At 40.5% G+C, this 13,330-nt stretch overlaps 1 protein-coding gene across 2 annotated transcripts in view; it reads left to right on the top strand.

The window, feature by feature from the left end:
* JAM2 (junctional adhesion molecule 2) overlaps window positions 1–13,330 on the top strand; it is a 56,160-nt gene that overhangs the window by 40,861 nt on the left and 1,969 nt on the right. Inside the window, exons 7-10 of one of the 2 annotated variants that reach the window (XM_090272764.1) lie at window positions 621–728; window positions 2,430–2,445; window positions 5,169–5,211; window positions 6,796–7,405. In XM_090272764.1, coding sequence (XP_090128890.1) covers window positions 621–728; window positions 2,430–2,445; window positions 5,169–5,211; window positions 6,796–6,828 — 200 coding nt within the window. In that variant the 3' untranslated portion in view covers window positions 6,829–7,405. Of the gene's footprint in view, window positions 1–620; window positions 729–2,429; window positions 2,446–5,168; window positions 5,212–6,795; window positions 7,406–13,330 lie in introns of those variants that run through there. The other variant, XM_090272772.1, reaches the window with a different exon arrangement.

Here is a 13,330-nt window from a genome sequence, read left to right as displayed (position 1 = left end):
TGTTTCTGACACCTAATTTCATGGAACAGTGGCATGGGCTTTCTTTGGGGCTGAATGAGTTTTCCATTATTTGTGAAATTGACACAGATGATGGTGTAGAATTTTAAATAAAATTTGGGGGTATGGTAGCAGGATACTTGAGCTCCCTGGACTTCAAAAATTGCTTCCAATCTGATGTTTAACCTTATGAATTATTACCCCCCCCCAAGTTAATGCCAGAGAATACCATACGTGTTATTTCTGGACCATAGAGCTTTCTTTTTTTAAAAAAAATGTTTTCCTATTACAGTTGTCCCAATTTTTCCCCCATTGTTCTCCCCTGCCCCACCCCCACCCCCGCTCCCACAGTCAGTCCCCACCCTGTTGTCCATATCCATGGGCCCTTTATACATATTCCTTGCATAGAACTTTTTAAAATTTAGAAATCTTGCCAAACATGTTTTCATTCAGTTTTGAACCATGTCCTAGAAGTGTGTTAGTTGAACAGACTTCAGAGCATGCAATTATCCATGCTTATGTGATAGCTGCAAACAGGAGCTTTTTTGAACTTCTTCAGCTTAATAACTACATCTGCCCATCCATTTGACATGAATTCACATATAATTTACTTTGCACCCCAGATGATCTCAACATCAGTGGCATCATAGCGGCTGTAGTAGTTGTAACCTTGGTGATTTCCGTCTGTGGCCTTGGCGTGTGCTATGCTCAGAGGAAAGGCTACTTTTCAAGTAAGTGAATTTCACCCTTTGCTAGACAAATTTCTGTGAATATCGAGGGGGTTTTGTTTGTTTGCTTGTTTGTTTTCATGAGACACCATTTCTCTAAGAAGTTCTAACAAATTCGGGAGAATGGTCTTCGTTGCTTTTTCGGTAGTGGAAAATATCCGAGGTGACATGCAGGTGGGTTATGCAGCACCTGGCAAACATAGGGAGGAAAGGCAGAGCGGCCTCAGCCCAGCGTCCCCGCGGACACCGCGGAATGGCACAGGGCGGCGACACCAAGACAGTCAGCATGGATGGGTGCTCATAGCACACTTACATGCATTAAAGGTCTTTTTCAGTTAGGAATTGTATATCTCAAGTGATAACTTGATTTCCAGTTTTATGAGAAATTTCAGTGAAATAAACCTGTGAACTGTCTCATCAATGGAGAATGGTGGAATGTTGAATGTCAAATGGAGCCCAACTGAAGAGAATTGTTCAGTAAAAACTAGAGTTGCTAGAGTTGCTTCTGAACAAGGTTTTTAGTTCTTCACGTTTAGACCTCTTGTAATTCTAACTCCCGGTTTGATGATAGGATGTAAATGTGTGAGATTAAAAAATAATCTCTTTTAATCTCTTAATGCATTTACTTTCTCCTTAGTTTTTAAAATTATCTGAGAGCTCAAAAGCTGTAAAACTCCATAAATTCTATTGGGATTAGTGTATAAAGTAGAATTTTTAATGGAATAACACATTAATTTACAGCATAAATTAGTCTCAGGTCCACCGTTTCACTGTGAACATCAATTTTGGAATGTGGGTTTAAAAAAATATTTTATAACAAAATAAAACTTAAGGTTAAAAGAGGTTTCTATAAGTAGATATTAGCATGAAATGTTGCCATGAGCATGGTTCCAAGGATCGTCTTCATAATTAAGAATGTTCTGTAAATGAATAATATTTGTATGGTGGTACTATCTAGTTCAGTATAATTTTATGAATGGAATCTGCTGAGTCCCCCTGCTGGTCACCAGTGAAAGTACAAACAAAAGATTGCTCAGCAAAATTCTTATCTCTACTTGCAAAGAATATAATATTAAGTATTTTTTGAAGACTTGGTAAACAAATACTAAATTAAAGATTTGATATGGGTATTAGTATTTTATCAGCTAATAATGATACTCCCATTTTTATCTGGCAGAAAATCTAAGAGAACCATCTTCTTGAACTTGCATTTAGGACAGGGATTGGCAAACTACAACCTGTGGACCAAATATACCCTGCCACCTGTTTTTTACGGTTCATGAGATAAGAATGTTTTTTGCAGGTGAACATTTGCAATCTATTTGATAATAGAGACACTAACTTTGAATCCCAATTAAGAGAAATATTACCTTCTCCAAAAGAATTGTTTTCCTGTTTAGTAAACACAAGACTTCATTATTCTAGTTAAAATATCATTAGTAAAAATTTTGGAAGTTTGTTTTCTCTCATTATATAATTACCTACATATATCCTTAATTTCAGCTCTTGGGCCACAAAGCCTAAAATTTTACCATGTGGCCCTTTACAGGAAAAGTTTGCCAACCCTTGATTTAGAAAGTACAAATGAAAGCAAGTGAGAACCAAGGTTGAGAAAAAGAAATTAAGCTTAAACTCATTTTTATATGAATCTGTATTGTGCCTTATTAACTCTTGTATTAATGATGTATACTTATTCTTTTGTAGAAGAAACCTCCTTCCAGTAAGTATATATTTTTTAAATGCATGCCTTTCTCCCATATCAACTAATTTTCTATTAATCATCTGTTTAAAGTCAAAAGTGGGAAGTTGAGTTATTTGTGAAGGTTTTTAATCCTATGGGAAGTAACTGTGACTCATGTTCACCAAGAGATACATCCCACTTCATGCCTCATGCCAATTTGTCAATGATATTTAATTACCTAGAGGAGAAATATATCCGTTAATGTGGCTTTGTAGGCATTTCCATAGGACTACTTTTAAAAATGTATTTGCTGTAATTTGCTAAATTGAAATTTTCCAAGTAAAATTATCCTCAGCAGTCATTTTTACATTTAATTAAATACTGGTTCTGTGCCCAACACTGTCCTTCAAACTAGTGACACAGCAGTGAATGAGAGAGGTCAAAATCCCCTCTGCTCTGCGCAGCTTACATTCTAGGAGAGAAAGGCAGGAAGGAAACCAACGCGTCAGATTGTCCTAAGCGTTATGGAGAAAAACAAAGCAGGTAAGAGAAGAGAGAATCACAGGGCAAGAGTGGAGATGGTCCTTGTGCATGGTCGTGGTTAGGGAGCGCCTCACTGAGATGACATTTGAGAAAGACAAGAAGGAGCCAAGGGAGCGAGTCGGGCAGAAGAGTGGAGAGAGCAAATGGGAAGATCTCAGGCCAGGGGTGCCTGGAATATCTGAGAAACATCAAGGGGACCAGTGTGGCTGGATCAGAGTGAGGACAACAGAAGAGGAGATGAGCGAACAGAAGTAGCGGGGGCCGGATTATATGGAGCTCTGTCTAGGAAGTTTGAGGACCTTGGCTTTGGCTCTGAGTAAGATGGGCAGAGGAGTAGCATCATCTTAAGTCGAGAAGCTCACACCGGCTACTCTGTTGAGAATAAACTATAAGGTGACCCAGAATGGGGGAGGCAGGGAGACCTCTTAAGAGACGACTCAGCAATCTAGACAAAATGGCATCTAGGTCCAAAGGAGTGGTATTGGAGATGTTGAAAAGTGATAGGATTCTGGGAACATTTTTAATAATTTGTTGATTGACTGAATGTGGGCTATAAGAAAAAGAGAAATCAAGGATGGCTCCAAGGCCATGAGAAGGATGGAGTTACCATTTAGTAAGTTGACAAGATTTCAAGAGGAGCGGGTTTGAAAGTGTCAGTAGAGGTAGGTGGAGAGGTCTGGAGTGTTTTGCAATTTTACAATCTGAAATGCCTATTAGACTTCCAAGTACTAGAGATAATCAGTGAGTAACTGAATATATGAATCTGAGGTTTGGGGAAACATTTTAACTAGAGTTGGAAATTAGGAGTCATTGATACATGAGGTTTAGATAAGATCCCCTAAGTCCCTGGTGTATGTGCATTTGATTTGTGACTGCCCTTCTTGTACGTGTGGAAATGGCAGACCCCACTGTGAGTCTATGGGCATCCTGTCTACTCTCAGCTGTCATCACTTCAGATCCTTCGTCATCTCCTTAATCTTTTGAAAGCTTAGCTGCCATTGATTTCCTGTTGCCAGATTTGCTGCTCGCTGCTGGTCTCTGAGCCTCATAATCTCAGTATAAGTCCAGCATGAGGTCCAAGCCATCAGAATTCGCAGTATCAAAGGGGGTGAGTTCAGAAGAGAGGGTTAATCTGATGGTATGGCCACCCCCCATGCCGTTCACAGCATCTGTGACGATTTCCTCTTTAAGTGAGCTGGGAAGTAATCGGAGGGTTCTGAGCAGACGGGAGGCAACATCTCATATATGGGAGAAGGCTGGCATTGCTGTGGGCTTATTCTTGGCTTCGATCACAGCGTCTCCATTAACCCAGGAAGCCATGTGCGAGACCCCACCTTTGTTCCTACACGCATCTCCCATTCGTCTAGTCCACGGCCCTCAAGATGTGTTGATTAATGGACTGGACATTGCTTTCGTTTGCTAGGGCTGCTACACTGGGTGGCTTAAACAACAGGAATTAATTGTCTCACAGTTCTAGAGACTAGAAGTCCAGGATCAAGGTGTTAGCAGAATTGGTTCCCTCTGAGGGCTGTGACGGAGGGAAGGATCTGTTCCAGGCCTTGCTCCTTGGCTTGTAGATGATCTTCTCCCTGTCTTCACAGCATCTTCCCTCCGTCTGTATTTGTGGCTAAATTTCCTCTTCTTATGAGGCCACCACCAGTCATACTGGATTAGGGCCCACTCTGATTTCCTCATCTTAATTTAATTACCTCTTTAAAGACCCTGTCTTCAAATATGGTCGTCTTCTGAGGTACGGAGGATTGGGACTTCAACGTTCGATTGTTGAGGGGGGACACAGTTCAACTCAAAACACTAGTCACCATATAAAACTGTCTTTCCATGGAAAAAATGAAATTTGAGATTATAATCTCAAGCTTTCAAAATGTTCAGTGTTACTAAATCAATAAATTAAAAGTTAGTAAATCTCTGTTCTGTATATTCCACAAAAATTTTTAGTATATTAGCCTGAGGCCACAGTTCAATACAGGGCTTCACTGAAGCACAATGATATTTTGTTGCCCGGCTTTCTCTGTGGATATTGTATATGTACATAAGATATTGATTTGGGGTTTCCGGCTTTTTTTTTTTTTTTTTTTTTCTGCACTTGGTTCATCTTCCAGTTGAGAAAATAAATGGAGGTAACATTAAATGAAGGGGTACGTGTTTCAGAATTGGAAGTGATCATGTAATAAATGTTGTTTTCTCTATTCCACAAACAGGAAGAGCAGTTCTGCATCCAAAGACACTACAATGACTGAAAATGTGAGTATTTTTAAAGAAAATCTATAGAATGGATATGTTTAGGGAATAGGGCAAGGAAATGGAGTAATTGTGTGGGAGTGACAGACTTTCACTTCTACCATGCTTCATACTCATGTCTACCACTGGTCTTCGGGAGAGCTGAGTAAACGTTAGCTTCTGTCTCCGTCTGCGGTGGCATGGTAAAGTTGCCTGGCATTTATAGAGCGAGGAGCCTTTACCACACCATTATTTTTTCCTGTGGCATCTTCTATCACCAGTCAGTCTCTTAGTCTCATTAGGGCCGGTGTCATTGCCTCCATTTTACGGATGAGGAACTTCAGACACGAGCTGTCACAGGGTTACAGAGCCAAAGCTGGGGGAGCGGGCATCTCAACTTGGTCATCCTGACCAAGCAACTCACTTCTGCAGATCTGGGGTCCCGGAATGCTCCTTGGGTTAGTTAAAGCACTTAGAAATTTGAAGGATATAGAATGTCCTGCCCTGTTGCTGACAGACACTTCTCAGAAATCCTTGAAATGATGCAATTATTATCTAACTGAGATAGCTAAGGGGACATCATTTAGATATTTGGACCTGGGGTACTTCTGCATTTGTAAATACAGTGAAGCCGTGAGCGCATTGCTCAGATTTTGTAGCTCTTTGGGTACATAGTCAACTTTCCAGGTCATTTTTCAGAAATACAGGAGAGGGGGTTATACAAGCCCACACCCTTTCTTGAGAAATGGAGCGCTGCTTCTCTGAATCCCTTAGTACTCAACAGCAGGGGTTATCTCAGACTTCCTTTCACTAGGGCTCAGGCTGGGGCATGGACGTCAGTATTTTAGACACTTAAGTCATTCTGACGGACACTGATGTTGAACACCCACGGACTGCTCTATAGAGCTTTTTAAATTAAAAAAAAAAAAAAATAGATTGTCTACTCCAGAATCTATCAATCACAGAAGTCATTTTACTTTGTAGTTTACTGTACCGAAAGCATGTTATTCTTTAATTAGCCACCAAGGAATGTACTGTAGCACTCCATATTTTTGTTCCTACCATTTGTGAAAAATATTCTTTGAGAATGAAATAAAATAATCTCATCCCACCAAACAGTAAGCGACACTTTGTGGCTGAGCTGGAAGAGCAAAAGCCTTTTACTTTTTCTTTGTCTTCCTCCCAGTTGCTCCCATCAGCTGCGAGCTAGAGTCTCCAATTCTAGTTTTACTCTAGAACACGGTTTCTCAGCCTTGGCACTATTGACATTTCCATATAAGTTCACATAGTTCTGTGTTCTGGGAGGGCTGTCCCATGCACTGGAGAATGCTTAGCAGCACCCCAACCTTCATCCGCTAGATGCCATAGCATACCCCAGCAAATGCGGTTTCTCCTGCGTTATCCCCACTCCTATTTCTTGACTCTTTAGGTACAGTTTCAAAGAGCATGTCTCCTTGTCTTTAATGATTAATTTCCCATAAGATAGATTTAATTAAATATATGCTGGTTTGTAGCTCTAAGATTCTTATAGGGGATGCAGCCTTATGTATTTCTTTAAATATAAATTAATACTGTATATCTAAACTTGGTTTTTCTTTGTTTTCATAGGATTTCAAGCACTCAAAATCCTTTATAATATAAAAGAATTCCCTTTTGAGAAACAGCAATACCACAGTTGTTACACGAGTTATTTAAAAATTATGAAACTCTGCTTTGTCTTACATTTGCAAAGAGGTACATAAGGAGATGAAATTGGTATTTCATTAAAATTCTTATGAACACTAAATCACTTGAAATTATTATTTTAAACAAATAGTTCCGGACTTCCAGTCAAAACAGCAGAGTAGGTAAATGGTGTACTGGCCTCCTCCCACGACCACATCAAAATCACAACTAAAGTACAGAAAAACCACCATTGAAAATGGCCTGAAGTCCAGCTGAACAAAAGTCCTATAACTAAGGATATACAGAAGCCACTTCCAGACTGGAAGGAGGGGCAGAAACGCAGGACAGGCTGGTCTCATATCCATATGTGGCGGTTAAAAATTGGGAGGGATGTCTCGTCTGCAGAGGTCCCTGCTGAGGAGCGAGGCATCACAGCCCCATACCAGGCATCGAGTCCAAGGTTACAGTGCCGGGAAGAGAAGTCTCCACAACTCCTGGCCATGAAAACCAGCAGAGATTGTGGCTGAGTGAGACAAAGGGCTTCAAGAGTCCCAGGCACTCTGCTTAAAAGCCCACACGTGGACTTGCTAGGACTCACTCACTCAGAGCTCCAGCACTGGGTCAGCAGCACTAAAGGACATACATAAACTGAGTAGTCTGGCATCAGGGCAAGAGTTGGAATGGCAGCTTTCTCCCAGATAGAAGTATTGGCAGAGGCCATTGTTCCTTTGCGTAGCCCTCCCCACCACAGAGCTGCCAGGAGTCTCTGTCAAACTGGCTATCACTGTTGGCCCTTCCCTGGTGATTCTGAGACCAAACCACCCAACTTTCAGGCCCAGCCACGCCACTTCCAGTGCCTTTTCCATACAAATGGCCTGTCTTGGCTTATGGTGCAAACTTTCCTAAAATCTCTCAAAGGTTCACAAATCCCAGACATGCTGGTCTTGGCATGCCTTGTGCCTCTTGCTAAGAAACCCCAAACCCAACACTAGTGGCATCCAGCCTCAGCTTTCAGCTTGGCCTCTCCCAGGCATCTCCAAGCCCAGCACAAGTGACAATCCCCTACAGACCACCTTGTAGCTCATACCAAGTGGCCCTGAGCCAACACACCCAGTAGCCAGCTTCAGACCACACCAGTACACCACCCAACTACCTCCACAAACAGTACACTCAGTGGGTAGACTTGGCAGACACCAGAGCCCTGCTGAAGCAATTCCTGCCCCATCGGGTCAGCATCATCACAACAGCTCTTCCCCTATAGTCACAGTCAGACAGTCAGTCAGTCCTCACAACCAGTCAGCCCCTCCCATGGACATACCAACAACAATCCCTCAACTACAACAGGAGGACATAAGTCCCACACAAGGGACACACCTACAGCACCCAACTCAAGTGACTTGGGAGATTTCACCACGGGTCCCCATAGGAGACCTATTACATAAGCCCATTCTATCAAGCCTGGGAGATATAGCAGCTCAACCTAATACATAGAAACAAACACAGAGAACATGTCCCAAATGAAAGTATAGAACAAATCTCCAGAAAAAGAACTAAACAAAATGGAGACAAGCAATCTACCAGTTGCTAGTTCAAAATACTGGTTATAGGAATACTCAATGATCTCAGTGAGAACTTCAACAAAGAGATAGGAAATATTAAAATGGTGACAGAAAACATAGAGAACCAGTCAGAAATAAAGACTAAAATAACCAAAATGAGTACATGAGAGGGAATCAAAAATAAATTAGATGAAGCAGGGGACTGAATCAGCGCTTTGGAAGATAAGGTAGCAGAAAACATCCAAGCAGAACAGCAAAAAGAAAAAATAATTTAAAAGAATGAGGATACTTTAATGGGCCTCCAGGACAACATCAAGTGTACCAATATTTGCATTATGGAAGGAGAACAAAGGGCAAGAAATTGAAACCTATTTGAAAAAATAATGACAAAAAATCTCCCTAAGCTGGTGAAGAAAATAGATGTACAAGCCCAGGAAGTGCAGAGAGTCCCAAACAAGGTCAACCAAAGAGGTCCACACCAAGACACGTTGTAATTAAAAAGGCAAAGGTAAAGACAAAAAGAGAATCTTAAAAGCAGCAAGAGAAAAGCAGTTAGATACCAACAAGGGACTGTCAACTGATTTCTCAACAGAAACTTTGAAGGTCAGAAGGGACTGGCATGAAATATTCGAAGTGGTGAAAGAAAGGAACTACAACCAAGATTACTCAGCAAAGCTATTATTAGAATGGAAGGACAGAGAGGGCTTCCTAGACAAGAAAAAGTTAAAGGAGTTTATCACCACCAAACCGGTATTATAAAAGATTAGAATGACTAGAAGAAGAAGGAAAAGAGGGGAGAAGAAGAAGAGATCAAAAATATGAGTAATAAAATGGCAATAACTATTGACAATTCCTTTAAATGTAAATGGATTAAATATTCCAATCCAAAGAAATAGTGTGGCTGAATGAATAAGAAACAAGCCCCTTACATATACTGTCTACAAATTTCTCACTTTAGAGCAAAAGACACACACAGACTGAAAGTAAAGGGATGGAAAAAGACATTTCATGAAAATGGAAATAAGTAAACAACAACAACAAAAAAAAAGCTAGTGTATACTGGACAAAATAGACTGAAATAGAGGCTATATATAACAAGAGACAAAGAACCCAGCAATTCCACTTCTGGGTATTTATCAGAAGAAACCTCTAATTTGAAAAGACATGAATTCGTATGTTCATTTGCAGCATTACTTATAATAGCCAAGATGTAGAAGCAACCTAAGTGCCCATCAATACATGAATGGATAAAGAAGTGGTGCATATATACAATGAAATAGGATTCAGACATAACAAAAGAATGAAATCTTGGCCATCTGCAACAACATGGACGGACCTAGAAGGTATTGTGCTGAGTGAAATAAGTCAGGGAATGACAAATACTATATGATTTCACCTATATGTGAAATCTTAAAAAATAAACAAAACAGAAGCAAACTCATAGATGTAAATATAGAGAGCATTTTGATGGTTGCCAGATAGGCGGGGGGTTGGGGGACTGGGTGAAAAGGGAAAGCGATTGAGAAGTACAAATTGGTGGTTACAAAGTAGTCATGGGGATGTAAAGTACAGTATAGTTAATAATATTGTGATCACTACATAAGTTATATAAATGTTTAATCATGTGCACACCTGAAACTAATATAATATTGTGTATCAACTTTAATTGAAAAATAAAAATTATTAAAAAGGAAAAAATATTCTTGTCAGTATCTAAAATACAGTGTGGCTTCTTCTGTCTGGACTAAGTTAAAGTAATCAAAATATGTTTTAATATTCTGGGTTTGTTGAATGGTAAATGTCCTAACTTCTAGAGAAAGTCACTAAAATATATCATATATTGTTTGTGAAATTAATCCACAGAGCACGCAAATATAACCCGCATGCTCCCTCTCTGCAAGAGTCTGATTTAGAGGGTTCAGGAATACTCTGACAGATGCAGAAGGAAACTTTGGTCTCATTTCCACCATAATCCTCTTTTCTCCCCTAATATAAATCCTTATTCTGCTGCTCATTTATCCATACAAGGGAGGTAGTGAGAACGGGTCTTACACCCAAGGATTTGTACTGTGCTAAGTTTCATTTCTGAGAACCAAAAGCAACTTGAAAAAAAATAACTTCATGACCACAGCTCACTCTGAGAGTCAAACACAAACCCAAGTGTCTTATTTCACTCCCACACCTGCTTGTTGGTTTCTCCTTCCCCTAAAACCCATTTGGAGAGGATCAGTGACCTCGACATCAGAGCTTGCCACTGGAGCCTACACACAGAAGCCTGCAGACCCCTTTCCCTCGGGGACGGTGGCTTCACATCTGTCTCTAAAAATCGTGCAGGGACATTTTGGTCTGGACTGAGTCCTTTGCTTTAATGGTCAGTGGATTGCCAATCCTGATCATCACAAAGCAGTGGATTTGGGGGGAGGAGTGTCTGACAAGCAAAATGAGTTGAACAAGTTCACTATCATCACAAAGCAGTGGATTTGGGGGGAGGAGTGTCTGACAAGCAAAATGAGTTGAACAAGTTCACTATGGCTCCCTGAACCTGGCACGCGCGCGACACACACACACACACACACACACACACACACACACACACACACACACACACACACACACACACACACACACACACACACACCCTTGCTATAGTGAGCACAAGAGAAATGGTGGCTGAAATGAAAAATGGGTCTAATCATCTTGTTTCCCAACTGATTAATCACAAGGGCCTCCAGCTAGTGTTGCAAAGTGAAAATTTCAGCAATGCATTTAATAGTAAGAGCAGTTAGACTGTTAAAACCTTAATTACAATTTGTTTTGATTAATTCACATTAAAAACAAAATATGGCTAGGGTATTTCCAGTTCTGGGAAAATTTGGATGAAAAGGTCACTTGCTACCTTTGACAACTTTGAACATGGTTAGGCTGCTTTTTTTTTTTTAAGGAAACCATTCTTTTTTGCCCAATAAGTAGAGCAAATTCTCAGGATTCACTGTGCAAATGGATTAAGTACTCACCGAGTATCTGGCACTGGGAAGACCTCTGTAGTCAGACTGCCCCCACCCCACTTGTTTGTGGCATTCAATGCTTCTCATCAGTCCCATCAAACATTTTCTGTGAAGTGCCAGATAGTACTTGAAGCAATACAGGCCATACGGTCACTGCCAGAGCTATTCAACTCTGCCATTGTCGCATGAATCGTAGACAATAATAAACAAATGGCCGTGTGTGTGTTCTAATAAGACTTTATTTACAAAAACAGCAGGCAGAAACAAGATTTGGCCCACACACATAGTTTCCCAACTCCTGATTGGTGAAGCATTAAAAAAAAAAAAAAAAGCCCTACTAAGTTTTTGTAAGAAATTAGGCCAACTCTTGCCCATGCTTTGCTTTAGTTTGGGGAATGCTTTCTTCTGCATCGCCAAATGTTAAGGGATCGTGTGAGTCTCAAAGGTGCTTCCTTTAGGCTTACCTGTCTGCACACAAAATCAACTTCTTCAATTGAAATGACACAAGTCCATTTTGTGAGGAAAAATATGTAGTACCTTAGTTTTACTACTAGATGAAAAACGTCTAAGCCATATAGGCTAGAGGACTCACCTCATGCAGTGTTAACATCTAACACTTTGTCAAATACATAGTATACATTACCTTCAACTGTGGTACACAGCTAAATAAAAATTGTGCAAAGAATGCTTTCTCTCACACAAAGGATATAGAACTGAGCACTCATTTTCCAATTATTAAAAGTATATCCACCTATGCCTGGGCTTGTGTTTCCAATGGCTTTTATTTGAGGGACTTGAACACTTAATGACTGGTAAGATCCCATTATAATTTTTAGAGCATTTTGACTTTATTTTCCTGCAGTGCAATTGTGTTATAGAAGGATTCGGGCTCTAGAATCTTTAATAGCAAGTTTTGTTTTGTTTTAATTATTATTGTTGCTGCTGTAACTAGGTTTATTTTTAGTTGAGGGTTTAACCTAATTAAATCTGAAACAATTGGTTGTTTTTCAGTACAGCTCTGCAAATAAACTTCCTTCATTTCATATGTAGTTTTATTTTATGAGACCTTACCTTAATAAAAATAGCTGAACTTAAACTTTTTAGCCCCATTTAACAGTACAGGGGAAGAGACATCCACCTATTGTTCAGTAAAACCCAGGAAACTACACCCTCTTACCATCTGTAGTTACAAAGCTAGTTCTTGAGCTGCCTGAGATTAGAATCTCATCATCTCTCCGTCTGGATGTCTGCCAACCTCTCAAACACTGAAAAGGAAAAATCTCTGAAAATAAAAAGGCACAACTATTTACTGAACATTTTACCTATGTCAGAGGTGGGGGCAGATGGAGGAGAGGGTATGTAACATCTCGTTCATGTCAATGATATCAAGTGGGCTATGTCCCATTGTATAGACAGAGAAACTGAGACCAAGGGTCAATGCCTGACAAGTTCATAGAGCTCAGTGAGGAATCAGGGGCTACATGTCCTGGGTTCATATGACCCAAAATGTTTCCTATAAAGACGTTTTTTCTCTGCCCCCAACATTCCTTCTATTACATTTTCAGATTCTCTTGTACCTTACCTCCCCTTTATCCTCAGTAGTCCCTGGCCCACCCAGCCCTCCCGAGGCTTGTTACCATAGGGAGTTAGCTAATTATTAATGAGAAAAGGGTGTAAAGGGAACTAGACATTGAGCTTAATGTACTGGGGGACATGGACCTGTTGCTTCACCAGGAAGCTGCAGCTTTATACCCCATGGAATCGCAGCATTGCTCCACCAGGGCATTAACACTCCTCCCTTCCCAAGTCTAGTACTGGACTGACTGTCGGGGAGGAGGGCGCTTTCAGGGAATCGTCGTCGGCAGCCGTCCGTCTCGAGAGACGATGGTGTAGCTTCTTAAGTGTCTATCTGCA

The sequence above is a fragment of the Furipterus horrens genome, unplaced genomic scaffold (genome assembly GCF_987537825.1).
Source record: "Furipterus horrens unplaced genomic scaffold, mFurHor1.1.pri manual_scaffold_1, whole genome shotgun sequence".
NCBI lineage: Eukaryota > Metazoa > Chordata > Mammalia > Chiroptera > Furipteridae > Furipterus > Furipterus horrens.
This window is presented reverse-complemented; position numbering and strand designations above follow the sequence as displayed.